The sequence below is a fragment of the Oncorhynchus nerka genome, linkage group LG3 (assembly GCF_034236695.1).
Source record: "Oncorhynchus nerka isolate Pitt River linkage group LG3, Oner_Uvic_2.0, whole genome shotgun sequence".
NCBI lineage: Eukaryota > Metazoa > Chordata > Actinopteri > Salmoniformes > Salmonidae > Oncorhynchus > Oncorhynchus nerka.
Window position 1 is genome coordinate 41,678,549 of NC_088398.1, and position 19,069 is coordinate 41,697,617.

A 19,069-nucleotide genomic window follows, 5' to 3' on the forward strand; every position below is an offset into this window, starting at 1 on the left:
GTGTGCTGTTGAGGATACTGTAGATCTTTATTGCAAAACGTTGTTTCAATAAATTATTTGGTGACGTGAATATATTTAGTATAGTTTTATCTAAAAAGGATAACTAATGTTTCACTATTCACATTTTTCAGAAATTCAGAGGATGGTCCTCCCCTGACTAACATACTTTTGGTAATGTAGTGTATGTATACACCTGCTCGTCAAACATTTCATTCCAAAATAATGGGCATTAATATGGAGTTGGTCCCACCTTTGCTGCTATAACAGCATCAACTCTTCTGGCAAGGCTTCGCACTAGATGTTGGAACATTGCTGCTTCCATTTAGCCACAAGAGCATTGGTGAAGTAGGGCACTGATGTTGGACAATTAGGCCTGGCTCGCAGTCGGCATTCCAATTCATCCCAAAGGTGTTCGATGTGGTTGAGGTCAGGGCTCTGTGCAGGCCAGTCAAGTTCTTCTACACCGATCCCGACAAACCATTTCTGTATGGAACTCGCTTTGTGCATGAGGGCATTGTCATGCTGAAATAGGAAAGGGCCTTCCCCAAATTGTTGCAACAAAGGTGAAACACAGAATCGTCTAGAATGTCATTGTAGTGTTAAGATTTCCCTTCACTGGAACTAAGAAGGCTAGCCCGGACCATGAAACAGCCCCGGACCATTATTCCTCCACAACTTTAGTTTGCAAGATGCATTGGGGCAGGTAGCATTCTACTGGCATCCGCCAAACTCAGATTCATCCGTCGGACTGCCAGCTGGTGAAGCGTAATTCATCAGTCCAGAGAACGCATTTCCACTGCGCCAGAGTCTAATGGCGGCAAACTTTACACCACTCCAGCCGACGATTGGCATTGTGCATGGTGATCTTAGGCTTGTGTGCGGCTGCTCGGGCCATGGAAACCCATTTCATGAAGGTCCCGGTGAACAGTACCTGTGCTGACGTTGCTTCCAGAGGCAGTTTGAAACTCGGTAGTAAGTGTTGCAACCGAGTCAGTCGATTTTTACACGCTATGCGTTTCAGCACTCGGCGGTCCCGTTCTGTCAGCTTGTGTGTCCTACCACTTTGCGGTTGTTGCTCCTAGACGTTTCCACTTCACAATAACAGCACTTACAGTGGCAGCTCTAGCAAGGCAGAAATTTGACGAACTGATTTGTTGGAAAAGCGGCATCCTATGACGGTGCCACGTTGAAAGTCACTGAGCTCTTTGGTAAGGCCAATCTAATGCCACTGTTTGTCTATGGAGATTGCATGGCTGTGCACTCAATTTGAAACACCGGTCAGCAACGGGTGTGGCTAAAATAGCCAAATCCACTCATTTGAAGGGGTGTTCCACACACTATATATACACAAAAGTATCTTATATATATATATATATCTCTAATATAGCCTACAATGGGTGCATTTTAAATACACATCTTTGGTGCAGGTCTGCATGCATTGTCTGGTCTGCTCAAATTAGAAGATAATAACAAACTGTTGTGTACGCACTGCAAAGTGGAGATGGGGATCCATGTAGATGATATATATGGAAAGACTGCAAGAAGATAAAAAGAGAATATAGGCATTTTAGTAAACAACCATTGATAATTGCATGTTGTGTACCAACCAGCCCCCTGTCCCCTCCCCAGTAACTAGGTACCACACGTAAACATCCCACAAAACAATGAGAAAATGTCGCACTCCCCATAACATACTTTCATTCACAGAGAAGTTGCTGGAACCTAGGTGGTCACAATTCCTATATCTAAAGTACAAGTCAGACCCCTCTATCATAAACGTGTCTTGGTAACCATCTTGCCTTTGCTCTGCTGACTGTTGTAATGTCGTCTGAAGGACTCGTCTTTGGGGATGCCGGGGTAGAGGAACTTGAGCGGGTTCTCAGGGACCTCTCCGTCTGCGATGACCTTGTAGTCCCGGATGATGTTGGCGAACGGGAGAGCGCTGAGGCGTGATTTGGTGTACGGCTCCACCGAGATTAATTTAGCCTCTCCTGTTGACACAGACACAACCAAAGAGCCAATCAGAGTTGGATGTTTACAGAATACATTTTAAGACACTGAAAGTTTAGGTGCTAATTGTTTACGTCAAATTTATGGATTTCAATGTTGACCGCATGGTTCAGATAAGATAAATGTATTCATATTTTATGAAACCACACAAATAATTTGTTTTAGGAAATGGTGTGGGGAAGTGTGACCCTTTATGTCTAATGATGTCCTTTCTGGACAATATTTATCTCCATGAAAGGGAACCCCTTTTTGGCTCAAGAGCAGATGCAAAAGTTCCATATAGCCTTTTCAAGGTCAATTTCTCACGTCGCCACAGTAATTGACAACCGAGCGGGCCTCACCACTGTCGGACTGCTTCACCCAGGTGAAAGTGATCCCACCCAGGTGGCTCTCACTGAAGCGCAGCAGGAATGTCCCAGGCTCCTTGTCCTTCAAACAGGCCCTCTCTGTCTCCTTACTGACAAAGCCCATGATGCAGCTGAAGGAAGCACAAGCAAACCACACCATCAGTTACATTATGCAGAAACACCCACTAACGTAATGAAGTACACTGTTCTAAAGCCCTCTGAGTAAATAGATTAAATGAATGGAACTGAACCTAAATGATTCATTTCCCGATTCCCGCAAAACTAGAAGTGTAGGCCTACATTGTCGGCCCGCTATACAGTTCTATGACGACTACCGTTTGTAAAACAGGTAGTTGCATTGGCTTGATTGATTCCTGACAAAAGGTTAAGACTAGGCTAGAATCATTTTGCCTATTTAAGATCTGAATATCAGCTACCCAAGTTACATCAGGAGTTATCTGGAGTCAATTTGCAATGATAATTGATGTTTTTACATACTGGGAAATGCAGTATTCGCTATGAATGAAAAAAAGACTTAATACCAACGTGAAATCATTGATTATCATGATAATTTAGGAGTCGTGAGTAGTCTAGTTTAATATTGTCCATTTTATTTGGACCGGTCCTGTTTTTAGGATATGGTGTTTGTTAAAATGTTAAGTCATATTTTCATCAAAGCACGTTTAAAAAAAAAATGATATGGGGTGCCATTTAATGATGTAAAAAGTGTCTGTCACATGACATGAATTTGTTCTCCGGTCTAGGCTACAGAAAAACCACAAATGCTACTACAGAGCGTTCGTTGGTGGAGCGCCAAAGCGCTGCATCTCTCCAACAGCGCCCTGGTTAGGCGAGCTGGGCATTGGCAAGCTAAATATTTTTGAGTCCCTGCCTTTGGCAAAGTTAGCGCTGCTTATCATTGGGTGGAATCAGCACTCACCTAAATAGCCCATACGACAATGGGTGAGAAAAGTTAATTGTTTTGGGGCAGAATTATGTGAGGTGTTATGCGTTGTTGGAAGTGCGTCTTCTTGGCAAGTTTAGCTAGCAAAATGCCACCCTCGTCAATCTGCAGCCCTAGGCAGCCAACTAATCTTTCTGAATGGGCACGCCAGCCCAGGCCTAAGGGGATAGGGGTTGTTTCTGGACAGGCCACAAGTCTCACTTGTCGTTCCAGATGGGAAGCAGGTGCTTCTTGATGAGCTCCAGGATGAAATCCAGCCACATCCAAAAACTGAAAGGCTTCCCAGGAATATTCTCCTGGAAAAAGCAGACGGAATGTGAAAGAGATGAGAATTACCCTTAACTTTATACTGAAAGATGCCATAAACGTTTATCAATTTACTTTGACCACTGGAAGTAGGTTAAGGGGAAGTGAGGTGATTTTTTTGTTGGAGAAGGACTCCACTAGGAGCTGAAATTAAAAAGCCAAGCCCGTCAATATGGAGAATGACAGTACAGTATGTATATGAAAGCTTATACATAAAAGGAGTATTTGTTACTAAGACATGACATCATCCACCTTGTGTGTTTAAGACTTGCAGTAGTAGGACTATAGGAATTGGTAGGACTGCTTGACCTACCTTGCAGAATTTGGACCAGGATACCTGACATTCATTGTGAGAGGCTTGCTGACCTACAGTGAAGATTAGTCATATAATTCTGAATATCAACTAACCAGTACACATTTCATACACTATGAATATTCAGCTATTATTGTACAAAAATAACAATCCTTAGATAATATAGAATGATTTCATACTTGGAAGTCAGAGATTCTAAACAAATATCTGATAATTCATATTGCTATTCTGTCAAACTTGAAAATACTTGCGACTGTTCGCCGTTCCTCATGAACTGGGCAAATGAATGGTGTATGTATGCCAAGAGTTTTATGTTCTAATGAAATGTGTACAATTAGGCTGCTGTACCCATGAGTTTCTCTCCCAGCATGCACAGCTGCTCCCTGTTGAGGCCCCGCCCAGTGAAAGTCGAGAACTGCCAACTCAGCACTTCAGAGAGCTGGCCCCAACTGGCCCGCGGAGGACTGGCAAAGAAGTCTGGGTTCTAGAGAGAGAGAATTCAAAAACAACCCCAATATCCACTTGGTGAAATACCACAGTATGCCATCATAGCAGCAAGATTTGTGACCGGTTGCCACAAGAAAAGGGTAACCAGTGAAGAACAAACACTGTTGTAAATTCAACCCATATTTATTTATTTTCCCTATTCTACTTTAACAATTTGAACATAGTTACAACACTGTGTGGTGTGTGTGTATATATCTATATATATATATATATATATATACACACACACACACTTGAAATGTCAATTTTTTTGGAACTTAAAGTGCAATGTTTACTTTTCATCTATTGTTTATTTCACTTTTGTATATGATCTATTCACTTGCTTTGGCAATGTTAACATATTTTCCATGCCAACAAAGCCCCTTGAATTGAATTTTGAGAGAGAGAGAGCGAGAAAGGCAGAGGGGGAGGGTTAGAGAGCATAATAAAAGATAACACCTAAAACAATGGTAGTGTGTGTCGTCAGCTCACCCTGGGTTCGTCAGTCAGCATGTTGTACCACATGATGGAGGCCCAGCCTCCAGTCAGCTGGCTAACATTAGAGATGACCACCAGAGGAAAAGAGCAGGTCTGCAGAGAGAGAGACACACACGATCCCTCCCAATGTGTTCTCCAATCTCATAAAACAGTTTTTAAAATGCTGCGTTATCCTTGCAAGGGTAAAGTGCTAGAGTACTGAATGAAAACAGGGGTGCCAATAATTAGTTAACTCAGCAAAAAAAGAAACGTCCATTTTTCAGGACCCTCTTTCAAAGATAATTTGTAAAAATCCAAATAGATCCACAGATCTTCATTGTAAAGGGTTTAAACACTTTCCCATGCATGTTCAATGAACCATTAACAATTAATGAACATGCACCTGTGGAACGGTCGTTAAGACTAACAGCTTACAGGCGGTAGGCAATTAAGGTCACAGTCTGTGTGAACGTGCTTAGGCATGCTGCAAGGAGGCATGAGGACTGCAGATGTGGCCAGGGCAATAAATTGCAATGTCTGTACTGTGAGACGCCTAAGACAGCGCTACAGGGAGACAGGACAGACAGCTGATCGCCCTCGCAGTGGCAGACCATGTGTAAAAACATTTGCACAGGATCGGTACATCCTAACATCACACCTGTGGGACAGGTACAGGATGGCAACAACAACTGCCCGAGTTACATCAGGAATGCACAATCCCTCCATCAGTGCTCAGACTGTCCGCAATAGGCTGAGAGGCTAGACTGAACTTGTAGGCCAGTTGTAAAGCAGGTCCTTACCAGACATCACCAGCAACAATGGGCACAAACCCACCGTCGCTGGACCAGACAGGACTGGCAAAAAGTGCTCTTCAGTGACGAGTCGCGTTTTTGTCTAACCAGGGTTGATGGTTGGATTCACGTTTATCGTCGAAGGAATGAGCGTTACACCGAGGCCTATACTCTGGAGCGGGATCGATTTGGAGATGGAGGGTCCGTCATGGTCTGGGGCAGTGTGTCACAGCATCATCGGACTGAGCTTGTTGTCATTGCAGGCAATCTCAACGCTGTGCATTACAGGGAAGACGTCCTCCTCCCTCATGTGGTACCCTTCCTGCAGGCTCATCCTGACATGACCCTCCAGCATGACAATGGCACCAGCCATACTGCTCGTTCTGTGCGCGATTTCCTGCAAGACAGGAATGTCAGTGTTCTGCCATGGCCAGCAAAGAGCCCGAATCTCAATCCCATTGAGCAAGTCTGGGACCTGTTGGATGAGAGGGTGAGGGCTAGGGCCATTCCCCCCCAGAAATGTCCGGGAACTTGCAGGTGCCTCGGTAGAAGATTGGGGTAACATCTCACAGCAAGAACTGGCAAATCTGGTGCAGTCCATGAGGAGGAGATGCACTGCAACACTTAATGCAGCTGCTGGCTACACCAGATACTGACTGTTACTTTTGACCCCCCCCGCCTTTGTTAAGGGACACATTATTCCATTTCTGTTAGTCACATGTCTGTGGAACTTGTTCAGATTGTCTCAGTTGTTGAATCTTATGTTCATACAAATATTTACACATGTTAAGTTTGCTAAAAATGAACGTAGTTGACATTGAGAGGACGTTTCTTTTTTCGCAGAGTTTATTACTTGTTAAACAATTGTATTGAGCAATTGTATTAGTATAAAATATAAATGTTTCCATTTTCTTGAGCCTGCAAGGAGGCCAATAATTATGGACCTGACTGCACACAGAAAGTATATGCTTGCCTTTACGGAACTGAATAGACATCCTACCGTTACTTGCTGGGTCTATGGGCCCTAGGCTTAACTAATTGTTCTGTAACCTGACTGTGTACATTAATATGAGAAGTAAGCATATGCGACCAGGTATTGAATGCATGTACCCAGGAGACAGCAAAAGTACAGAGTTCAGGGCCAGCTCCGTCTTGACCTCTTGGTCAGCCAGGCCAAGCAGATTATTCCTGGGGAAGGACTGCCCGTTCCATGATCTCGCCATCACGGTTGACAACTCCATTGTGTCCTCGTCCCAGAGCGCTAAGAACCTTGGCGTGATCCTGGACAACACCCTGTCGTTCTCAAATAACATCAAGGCGGTGGCCCGTTCCTGTAGGTTCATGCTCTACAACATCCGCAGAATACGACCCTGCCTCACACAGGAAGCGGCGCAGGTCCTAATCCAGGCACTTGTCATCTCCCGTCTGGATTACTGCAACTCGCTGTTGGCTGGGCTCCCTGCCTGTGCCATTAAACCCCTACAACTCATCCAGAACGCCGCAGCCCGTCTGGTGTTCAACCTTCCCAAGTTCTCTCACGTCACCCCGCTCCTCCGCTCTCTCCACTGGCTTCCAGTTGAAGCTCGCATCCGCTACAAGACCATGGTGCTTGCCTACGGAGCTGTGAGGGGAACGGCACCTCACTACCTCCAGGCTCTGATCAGGCCCTACACCCAAACAAGGGCACTGCGTTCATCCACCTCTGGCCTGCTCGCCTCCCTACCACTGAGGAAGTACAGTTCCCGCTCAGCCCAGTCAAAACTGTTCGCTGCTCTGGCCCCCAATGGTGGAACAAACTCCCTCACGACGCCAGGACAGCGGAGTCAATCACCACCTTCCGGAGACACCTGAAACCCCACCTCTTTAAGGAATACCTAGGATAGGATAAAGTAATCCTTCTCCCCCCCCTTAAAAGACCTAGATGCACTATTGTAAAGTGGCTGTTCCACTGGATGTCATAAGGTGAAAGCACCAATTTGTAAGTCGCTCTGGATAAGAGCGTCTGCTAAATGACTTAAATGTAAATGTAAATGTAAATTATCATTTGTTCAGATGGTGACGAAAATAAACATACAAAAGGGAAAACTAGAGACAGGCATACCCAAACAGACTCTAAACCAAACGAAAGGCCTCATGTCCACCAAAGAAACAAGCAGCCTCACGGCTCTGACTGACAAACACCTTGATTGCCTGCACTTGTGTGCTTATAAAGGCTTGGCTCAGCATTTAGACCCGGTTGGTGCTGCCCCCTGGGGATGGAGGGTTGAAGTATTGTCATGACGTTGGCCTCTTTGGGTATAGCAAGGCCATCCCCCACTTCACTGCCCCCCCCTTGCCTCCTTCAACTAGGCTGCTGTGGTCAGAGGTCGTAAATTCTTGAGAAGACCTCATGGACACAGTTATAGAGAGTCGTTTTTCATGGAGACAAAGGAAATCCTTCCGCCTCACAGAACTTGAGGTACGAACAAATTTCATGTTCCGGAGAAAGGGTAAAAGATCGGTGAAGAATCCAGCTACAAACTGGTACGTTTGTCACAACTTGGGAAGCTCATGGGAGACGGTGTGGCCACATTACCATAACGCTGTTTATATAATAGCCCCAGATATAAGATGAATGAGTGAGTATGATACTGTTTACACAATTTTACAATGTGATTTGGGACTGTTTAATGAAGGAAAACTCAAAAAGGGAATTGGATTTGAACTAAATCAGAGGACCGCCCCTGAGCCCAGTTAGGGTCAGACATCCTGGGACAGCCCTTTTATGCCATTCCGAATAAAACCAAACTTTGAGAAATGATCACCAGACCGTGCTTACCTCAATTACGAGATGGCTAAAGGTTGCGGAATCTTTTAACCATACCACGTGGTTAAACTCTTAAACTATCGATACTGACAGAATGAGAACATGTCTTTGATATTAATTACTAGTCTGCAGCTAGGAATTCGGTATCATTGAACGCGAAGAACGACAACCGCCAAAACATCCATTCTATAACGAATGTCACTTTGAACTATCCCCTCTAACCAAGACAGAGAGAGAGAGAGAGAGAGAGAGAGAGAGAGAGAGAGAGAGAGAGAGAGACTGACAATTCTACAAAAGAAAGACTTTTCACCAACGATCAAGACGACACACTTCTCCTTTGTCTAACAAGCCGACATGCTGGTTTAGCCCACTAGGGCACATCCTCCTATCATTACATTTACCTTTGTTTATGCATTTCTGTGAATTACTAGGTAATAAATCAATTATTTAAGACAATTGATGTATGGATGACTCATAGTGAAGACTGGGTTCATGCAGATAACCAACAACTTACGACGTTTGGAATGAGACTAATGTGAGGTAAAGTAAATAATTCATTAATTCGAAGACTAATTGATCAGATACAATATCTGAAAAGTTATTTTAGGAAATGATAACTTTGTAATCTGAATATCTTTCCTTGGTGCCCCGACTTCCTAGTTAATTAGTTACGTGATTAATCAGTTGATTGCATATTAACTAATTACAGAGAATCTTTGATAAAAACTATCAGTCTTCAGTTAATGATAGTAAAGACACGACAGTATCTAGTCATGCGCCTAAGACCTAAACTACATAACATATTTTTAACAAGGACTAATAATAACTGACAATTTATGCTATGTGGGGGTTCTAAGGTGTGTGTGAGGGACTATATGTGGAGTAATTGTAAGAATGTGTGTGGGAGTGTGTGTGTCGTATTCAGGATGTGTGAAGGAGTGTGTAGACTGACTGACCTCCAGGTCGATGTTAATGCCCTGTATGTTGAACTGGGCCTCGAAGCTGAGGGAGTGGAGCTCCTCCGTCACAGAGAGAGGACCCTGGAACCAGCAGAATTACACACACACTTTACTAAACCTTTTCCTCAGAACACATTAAATAAAATAGCCAAGGGCTACAAAACCATTTTTGTTCAGTGAGTGACCCACTAAAAAGTGTCATACATTTCAATGACAAACTATCAACAAGGATAAGGAATTTGTCATATTTAACAAAGAACAGCATTCCATAACAAGGCTGGGAAAACCATCTCCTATGAAGTAATGATATTTTCTCTTCAGTATATGAGTAATCGGGATAAGTTTGATAGTGGCATTCATTAAGTACATTTCTGGATGAAATAAGGATCCTGTATCCTAAGAGCATTGTCTGGGAAGGCTTTGCCCTGAGTTTTGTTGAGTCATGTGAATAAAAAAAAAGGTCAAATAAGAAATATATACAAAAATGAGTTTTTTAACTCAGAAAGAGTAAACAATGTTTTTCATCTGCGGTAAAATGATGGTGCCATCTCGAAATGTATACAAACAAACACACTATTGTCCTGAAAAGGAGTAAAAAATATATATTTTTAAACTTCAAATTGAGGGGAAAACTTTAAAACCATGGTAATGTTGCCCTCTACCGTTTTAAGAAAGCAACTACTTTTTCTTAATGGAAGTGTTTGAGTTGTGTTTTTTTTAAAGATATCACCTCAGGCAAAGTAATTGACCTCTAAATAAATCGGAATTATTAAACTCTTAATTCACCTCAGTGTCCAATAACTTTAATTAAATGACCTCTGGTTGACCAGAATTTATATTTTTTGTAGTTGTCATTTAAAGATTTAGTTTCTCCCCAAAGCATTTCTAAAAAGGCTAACATGGAAAACAAAAAGGTTTGCACTAGTAACCAGTCAAAAAGTCAAATTTGGCTATATCACAAAAATTCATAAAACAACAATTTGCTTAATTTAAGGCATAAGGTTAGCAGTGTGGTTACTGTTAGGTTTCAAATCAGATTTTAAGAAGGAATAGGCAGCGTTTTTGAGTTTGTGGCTGTGGAAACTAGTGTCAACCGCAAACAAATCTGAAGGTCAAGTTTCAAAGGTCAAGCTTAAAGTTCACTGTGCTAGAAGAGTGTAACCTTTTGATAGGCTTGAGTCACTGACCCTTAACCATCGTTTAGGGAGAAACAAAAATGACTGTTCAACTGTCATACTTCCCCTCACCTCGTTCACCTTTGTACCGTTAACATATTTCTTCTCTTTCAGCTGGTGAAGATAAATATACAGAAATTAATAATAAAATGAACTATTCATACAATTTCATGTACAGCTAGGCCAGAGCAATCATAATAAATCATTTTTGCAATATAACAGGGTCACTGCAAACAGTTGCATACGTCCAGTATGGCTGCTGCAGCCAGCCCCACTGGACCAAATCAGTTTTGAGTCCACTAAAATGTTTCACTAAACCTGTGGATTAACAGATTTGAGTTTGAAATGATTATGAATATGTTAGTGGGGACAGTGAAGGTGAGAGATTACCAAGTGTCTGAACTCTACAGATAGACAGCCATTAGATGATTCCTCCACGTCCATTACTTTGGTGGTGGAAGTCAGGATGAAGAACTGACGATGTCTGAAGGGAGAGGGATGCGGTAAAGCCACAGTTAATAGTCTGAACTAAAACACACACACACAATGAGCTAAGATACATGGCAAACGCATGCAGAGGTAAAAACAACTCAATTTCAAGGTGAATTCCAGGCAACTGATCATTCCGATCCTTTAAACCGGGTCATCTGATTTGTAATCAAAAATGGCTTCTCGTATCGCTCTTTTTGGTCACTGTTCTACCTCATCCCTACACACACACACGTCACTTGATATTGGCCTAAATAACAGTAGAAGGAAATTCCCACTGAACAGCCCACACAAGTATACTCACACTCTGCCAGGGGGGAGGTACCTACACACAGGGGGAAATAATTTAGAAAAAAGCTAAATTACTCCGTATTGTAGTGCCAGCTTGCTAATGGATGTCTATGAAACATTGTTTATAGAACACAGTATATCCGTGACATGTTCACACACAGTATGTGTAACAGAGCTTGCAAAGAGCAACCACTGGTTCGCTCACCCTTCAAAGTGAATGTGCCACAATATTTATGTGTTACATTGTCACCCGTGTACAAACATTGGCTAAAAGATGGAGATTAAGATGCTTTTGCGGATGTCTTACTTGTCAAATATCGTCTTCACTTTCAGTTGATAATCCACCTCTGGGAGTTTGACCAACAATCTGGATATACAACGTGATCAAAACAGAAATACTGACTAAAAACACACATTTAATATGCACACACACAACAAATTGATAATCACAATTGAGTTGTGTTGCATCTTGATACACATACTGTACCTGACTTTGGTGGTGAACTGCACCCCAGTCTTGATGATGAGAGGTTTCTGGGGGTGGGTTGGCATCCATGGCTGCTTCTCCACCACAAATGAGCTGTGGACATTGCACAAAGGATGACACAAAGATGGCACACAAGAGAACGACAATAGCACGAGAGCAGTTGTGATTTGGGTGGAGGCAATATAAGTCAAGCCCATTTCCCTGTCAACAAGACCATTAATGCGTCCCTATGCGTCCAGTTTTTTTGGGGATAATTATTTTGTGATGGATATTTTATAAAATTATTTGTATTTACAAGTGTGGTTGCATCCTAAAGTTTGCAGGCCTTCCATTTACATTCAGCCTTTCTAAATACACAAGCGTGGTCATTTAACCAAAGGGAGACTGGCAGACAGTTTATGCTTTGTTTAAATTGGTGCGCCGCCGACTCTAAAGTAGAGTCTGACATATGCATTTAGTTAGATAAGGGTAGGTATCTGACCAGAGGTGTGTGGTTTTGTTGAGGTTAGTACCTTTTGATGAGGTGGTCGATGAGGTATTTGACCTGCTCCTCCAGCTGCGGTCTCTGCAAGGAGATGGGGTCGCTCGTATAGGTCACCTTCAGGATAAGTTCTCCCAGTTTGTCCAGCTGACGTTTCATCTGGAACAGACTCTGGGCCGTCAGAGTAAACCTGAGAGAGAGAGAGAGAGGTCCCAAGTTACTGTGTTTTAGGATTGAGTTATGAGTTAAGAACAGTGTCTCGGGGCCTGATTGGCGTCCCACTTTTTCTCCATCCCTAGCAAACACAGCTGATTAATCAAAATTGCATTCTAAACTGGAGATCATGATTAGGTGATTATTGGAGTCAGGTGTGTTAGTTGGGGCTGGGGAAAAACTGACACCAATCAGGCCCTCGAGGACTGGAATTGCCCACCCCTTAAGTGATAGCAAAGCTGATCTGAAAATGACCGATACTGTGTGTGTGTGTACGGTATATGTACGTGTGCATGCATTCCTGCACATGTGCGTTTTACCAGTTCTGGAGCTGGTCCAGTCCAGTGAGCAGTGGGCCACCTATACAGTTGATCTGCTGCCTGCGTTTCCACTCCATCAGCTCTGGGTTCAGCTGGGAGGCTATCAGAGCGTCAATCTCTTTTATCACGTCACTCATTTTAGACAGGATCTCCTATGGTGGAACAATAAAATCTCAATGCTGGTCCGGACTGCTGTGTGGCTCAGTTGGCAAGCGCATGGTACGAGCAACGCCAGGGTTGTGGGTTCGATTCCCACTGGGGCCAATCCATATGATTATGTATGCACTAATTGATGGAAGTAGTATAAGCCCAAAGCAAATTCAATTAATATTCTTTGATATCGTAACTCACTGAACTGTTTTGCAGTGTTAAATCAAACTTGCAGTATTGTGCTTGATGCCTCGGTGCGCTCCACATGTCGCAGGCCCCAAAAATGGAAAATCTTTAACAATCGTATCTATATACTGTAGATAAATATTCATAGAGTTGTATAGACTTAAACTGCATCAGACAGCAATTGCATTAGTACCTAACACAGTTATAAATGGCAAATGGTGGCACCAATTCAAATAAATGCATATTCACTCCCAGATAAGGGCTCGCAGATAAGGGCTTTGACTGTTTACAGCCATAGAGAGTAAAAGGTACAGCTGACAAACATAGCTGATTGCTGGTTTATCTAAATGTATGCATGTTACAGTGTCCCCACACCTTCCTCCTAAAGTCCAGGTTGTTGAGAATCTCCTGCAGTCGGGCCACTTCCGGTTCCATCCACTCTGTGTTCCTGTCCGCCTGATCTGAGGGACACAAGCACATCTAATATGACAGCGGGGGGGGGGGGATAACAACTTTGGTAACACTTTAAAGGGGCAATCTGGGATTTGTATGTACATTTTTAGACTTTCAAATTAATGCAGTATAGCCATTGTTTATTGAAGAATATAACAAAAAGGTGGTGATCGCTATGTTGTTTTTCAAATCCCAAATTGCCCATTTTAAGCCTATATGCTCACGATAAATCTTACAGTGCATTATAAGCGCATCATAATGCATTACACCTGCAGGGCTTAAGTCAAGTCTTACCCTTAGTTATTCAATCATTCCACCACATCAGGCCACCAGAGGGTAAGACACAGCTATTGCCATATTACTTACAGCTATCCGATATTATATGAGAGCTATCAAATCATCTCAGATCTTAGGGGATTCCATAGGGGATAGGAGCTGGAAGTTGATTTCAGATTGGCCAGATAGCTGACCTCGAGACTGGATAGTTTTGAAGCGTAAGTCAAAGTCATCTTGCATGTCCTCTAGACATTTCACTGCCGGGTCCAGCATCTGCACACTACTCCTGATCACGACCACCCTGTTGTCCATGTTCTTCTGTCTCTCGAAGGCCACGGAATTCTGTACAGACTTCTCCAACGGGCCCTGTCAAGAAGATAGAGGTTAACCACACACACACACGTAGGATCTTAAAATTTGAGCCAGTTTCCTACAGCAGGAAAATAATCCTGCAGCAACAGGATGCAAATTATTATGTGGATTATAATTAAATGGGGTCGATACATTTTTTTGTAAAGGATCATGACAAACTTTTGAAGCCTTTTAAAACCTCAAATACACAAGTTTAACATTTCCTGCATTGTGAGAATATTCTCCAGCAACAGGGTGATCAAATTAAGATGCTACATCTGTATGCACACACACAGGCCTTTCGGTTGCACTTTAGTCTAAACTCTTCCTGCCTCTGTTTTCCCAGGTATTTTGAGGAAAGAAAGATAAGAGGGGGAAAATCATGGAGGTTTCCTGGTGACATAACAGAGTGACACACCTGTTCCGGTATGTTGGCTGAGGCGATGATACGACGCTCCTCTCTGAGGCTAGTGGAGATGACCCCGGCCATGAGCAGAGGGTAGGCTTTGTATTTCATCTGAAACACACACACGATATTTGAATCTCTTAGCAAAACTGCTAATGTGTTGGGTTGACAGTCGCTGGATCTGGGTTTGAATTCTGGTGCGGGCTAACCCCCTGAATTCGCTGCAATGTTATGCTACTGCGGTCTACACCGCTTGACATATGCAGGCCCCTGCCTGCATGCGATCTAAACCCGGTCCCACTGCACTTCTACTGGGCACAAACTTGTTGAATCAAAGCGGTTTCATTGTAATTTGTCAACGTATTTAACTTACACTGTTGTTTTGAGGGTAACATTTCAACCAGAGGATTATATCATGGTAACCAATTTTCAACATAGACAAACCTTATATAAAATATGTTGAATTTGTACCTTTAAAACAATGTCAGATCTTTAAGGTTATATCCACTATCAAAAGAAAAAAAATACACTGCTCAAAAAAATAAAGGGAACACTAAAATAACACATCCTAGATCTGAATGAATGAAATATTCTTATTAAATACTTTCTTCTTTACATAGTTGAATGTGCTGACAACAAATCACGCAAAAATTATCAATGGAAATCAAATTTATCAACCCATGGAAGTCTGGAATTGGAGTCACACTCAAAATTAAAGTGGAAAACCACACTACAGGCTGATCCAACTTTGATGTAATGTCCTTAAAACAAGTCAAAATGAGGCTCAGTAGTGTGTGTGGCCTCCACGTGCCTGTATGACCTCCCTACAACTCCTGGGCATGCTCCTGATGAGGTGGCGGATGGTCTCCTGAGGGATCTCCTCCCAGACCTGGACTAAAGCCTCCTCCAACTCCTGGACAGTCTGTGGTGCAACGTGGCGTTGGTAGATGGAGCGAGACATGATGTCCCAGATGTGCTCAATTGGATTCAGGTCTGGGGAACGGGCGGGCCAGTCCATAGCATCAATGCCTTCCTCTTGCAGGAACTTGGATCAGCCTGTAGTGTGGTTTTCCACTTTAATTTTGAGTGCGACTCCAAATCCAGACCTCCATGGGTTGATACATTTGATTTCAGTTGCTAATTTGTGTGATTTTGTTGTCAGCACATTCAACTATGTAAAGAAAAAAGTATTTAATAAGAATATTTCATTCATTCAGATCTAGGATGTGTTATTTTAGTGTTCCCTTTATTTCTTTGAGCAGTGTATATAGGTGGGGCAGCACATCCTACTGGAGAATTGATCTATCTACAGCTACCCTTTGGTCTTCCATCCAGGATTTTAATCCTACCCAGCCTTGCTTAGCTATTTTTGTCACTGACTAATACCAATGCACTATAGTGAGAATGATTACTCCACAATCTCCACATAAAACATTAAAAAATAGATTTACTGTTGCTGTCAAAGTCATGCCAAAAGGGTAGGTTTAACAGAGCAAATGAAATGTGACCATACTTTATCACTCAAATGTCAAATGATTCTATTTAGGACTAAAAGTCATCAGCTATTGTTTATTTTTTACAACACATAGGCTTAGTGTTTCAAGCTCTGGTTGATTTAAAATTGTAGGATATTGAATTGTATAACATGACTTTTATAGTTTGTCACCTCAATATGGCCATGGATGTGATACTCATTTTAAGGTTGATGACTTAATACTATTGAATTGTGTTTGGTTGACAACGCAACCAGATATCAACATTTGAATGAGATATCTTCTGCTTGGATAGTGCCATCTGTACCATTGACTAGCTTTCATTTGTTGGTTTTCCAAATTAATAGTTTGTGTTTGATTCACGTCACCATGTCAAGCCATGTCAAGCAAAAATCGAACTTAAAGAATAGGGCTAAGCCAGTTGCTCAGATGGACAGCAGTAGATACATCTCCTTAAAATGTTGATATTTGGTTGCGTTGTCAACCAAACACAATTATATAATATTAAGTCATCTAACATTCAACCTTAAAACGAGTAACACATCCACATCCATATTGAGGTTTCGGAAACTATAAAAGTTATGTAATCATATAAAAGCTTGCATGTTCACGATAGCATGCGTCGAGTGTCGCAGGTCTGTGGAGATCTTCACAATTGCTGTAATATGCGTAGAATCTGGAACGGCATTGATCACTTGCACCATGTACTTTTAACGTAATCTCAACTGCAATCCAGGTCATTTGGTTTTGCTACTAGATTAAGCACAGTGGACAACACAATCTGTTGTATAAATAAACAAAATATCTGACATCATATTCCCATTTGAACTTTGATGTGCTTTTAAAAAATGGGCGAAAGCACAGTTTTAGACATTTCGGTGACAAGTAAGCCAAAAATCTGACATTGTTTTTCCATTGGAATTTGGTTGTCCTTTTAAAGATGGTTGAAAGCATGGTGATAGCACAATGGAAATTCAACTAACTTTTGGTTGTGAGTGGGTGAATCTAGGTTGTAATCTCATTGATCAACGACTCAACCAAATATTATTCATGTTGAAATGATGTGGTGTGCCCAGTGGGTCTCTGTCTCCCTCTCATTTAATGTCTATCCCTGTCAATAAAAGTACTATTAAAAAAAACATTTGAAACACAACATTTACATTTTTCGAACTTAACGGATAAAGGTGAAATAAAACTAAATAAAATGATTTTCTCTAAGAGCTTTTTGAAAGTGTGTTCTGTCAAGATATGGTGGTTTCTCAGAAACACAAATAGAGCATGGGGAGAACATGAGGCTAATAGCGGATTTATGCTTGATCCGGAAATACGGTCCGGATGCTCTGTACTTGTGGAGCATCCGGAGGCCCAATTGAGCTTTGTACGGCGATGGCGAGCCTCCCAAATTTTGTAACAATGCGGAGGGCTCCGTATAGCTCCGCATTGACATGATTGGTTGATGGTAGGCGGGGGCGGGAATTCCTGCAAACACACACAAACTCAGTTCCTTGACAACGGTTCTGCTCAATTGCTCTGCAAAGCACAAGTAGTAAGAATGCTCTGACCTCTGCAGAGGCCGTATCGTCGTAAATGCTGTACGGCCAAACGCAGATTCGGATTGACCATGCAGAGCCTTTTAGGTTTGCCCTACTTTCTCCTTAGAATGTATAGTGTATTGACCAATAAGGAAGTATTTAACTTCAAAGGGGGTTTTCCAGACACTGTACATCCTTGAGTAACCTGAACCCACTGTACTGTCATTGCTCTCCACCGTGTCGTAGAATTACAACACGTTAATCACATTACTCTTATATAAGAATGTAATCTTATACTAGTACTCACTTTTTTACATTTTTTATTTAGAGGCAACAAAAGAGTTCTTAACTCTCATGTGTCGGTGTGAAGAGAGAGAAGCCTGAGATTGAACGTCAACAGTAGATTTACGAAGGCTTGGTGATAAGACAACATGCCATGAATAGTGTGTGCCTGTCTGTCGGTGCCAGGGAGACCCAACCTCCATGTTTTTTTTAAAGGAAAGGACCTAGGTCTGTTGCATTAGTATTCCTGTATAAGCAAGCAGCAAATGAACTAGAGAGCGATATTTGGTGCCTTGTAAATCTTGATGTCTGTTGCATGAGCGCACAATGTACCTTTGTATACACTCTCTTATCTGTGAAATGTCATGAACATTCAAGAGGATGGACTTTGCTATAAAATGCTGTGGCTTAAGACCTGCTGGTTGGGCTCTCAACTAAATCACCCACGGGTGGGTCGTTGACAAGCTCCTTTACTGCAGTAATTAAATAATAATGTTTGATTGTTTTCAGGAAGTCTAAAATGGTCTTTGATTAGAATAATTCCACCACAACCGACACAGCACACACAGAGAAAGTCTGCCATCAGGTGTGTGTGTGAAGTATCAGGTCTGCCATCAGCAAAAAAAACAAATCTACTATGACAGTTTGAACAAGGAGACATTTACTGTAAAAAAGACCAGGCCTACATGGGCCGTGTTTATTAGGCACAAAATGTAAGAAAGAGGGAAACAGGGAGGTATTAGCTGAACTTATTCAATAAGAAATGCTTGTTTTGCTACAGTGTATCCTAACGAACAAAACCATGAATGGACTTGCCCTCTGTGCCCCTTCATTTGTTCCTTTCGTTAGCTTTAGCAGTCTCTGTGATCTGAACTCAGTTCTTTGCAAAAATGTGTCTCAAACACCACATGCATCTTGCCATATTTTTATCTGGTTTTGCAAAATGCCGCAGATTCTCTCAAGGCCTCTGTGACAAAACGGAAAGTTTTGATGTGAACATGTGAAACCTGATTTCTCTTTCAGTC

The 19,069-nt window shown here is 42.2% G+C and overlaps 1 protein-coding gene and 1 long non-coding RNA gene across 3 annotated transcripts in view; one reads left to right on the plus strand and one right to left on the minus strand.

Moving 5' to 3' along the window:
• Window positions 1-19,069, minus strand: part of LOC115108086 (signal transducer and activator of transcription 4-like) — a 31,895-nt gene that overhangs the window by 3,663 nt on the left and 9,163 nt on the right. For both annotated transcript variants that reach the window (XM_029632043.2, XM_029632053.2), the window contains exons 4-21: window positions 14,750-14,848; window positions 14,175-14,346; window positions 13,627-13,712; window positions 12,916-13,067; window positions 12,414-12,572; window positions 11,902-11,994; window positions 11,722-11,781; window positions 11,428-11,448; window positions 11,025-11,118; window positions 10,707-10,748; window positions 9,457-9,540; window positions 4,919-5,017; window positions 4,289-4,424; window positions 3,941-3,993; window positions 3,523-3,617; window positions 2,352-2,488; window positions 1,800-1,991; window positions 1,490-1,535 (exon numbers count right to left, since the gene is read on the minus strand). In XM_029632043.2, coding sequence (XP_029487903.1) covers window positions 1,490-1,535; window positions 1,800-1,991; window positions 2,352-2,488; window positions 3,523-3,617; window positions 3,941-3,993; window positions 4,289-4,424; window positions 4,919-5,017; window positions 9,457-9,540; window positions 10,707-10,748; window positions 11,025-11,118; window positions 11,428-11,448; window positions 11,722-11,781; window positions 11,902-11,994; window positions 12,414-12,572; window positions 12,916-13,067; window positions 13,627-13,712; window positions 14,175-14,346; window positions 14,750-14,848 — 1,820 coding nt within the window. The remainder of the gene's footprint in view (window positions 1-1,489; window positions 1,536-1,799; window positions 1,992-2,351; window positions 2,489-3,522; window positions 3,618-3,940; window positions 3,994-4,288; window positions 4,425-4,918; window positions 5,018-9,456; window positions 9,541-10,706; window positions 10,749-11,024; window positions 11,119-11,427; window positions 11,449-11,721; window positions 11,782-11,901; window positions 11,995-12,413; window positions 12,573-12,915; window positions 13,068-13,626; window positions 13,713-14,174; window positions 14,347-14,749; window positions 14,849-19,069) is intronic.
• The window catches only part of LOC135565356 (uncharacterized), a 47,999-nt gene continuing 37,450 nt past the window's right edge, over window positions 8,521-19,069 (plus strand). The window contains exons 1-2 of the long non-coding RNA XR_010461569.1: window positions 8,521-9,040; window positions 14,678-14,830. This is a non-coding gene — a long non-coding RNA (uncharacterized LOC135565356). The remainder of the gene's footprint in view (window positions 9,041-14,677; window positions 14,831-19,069) is intronic.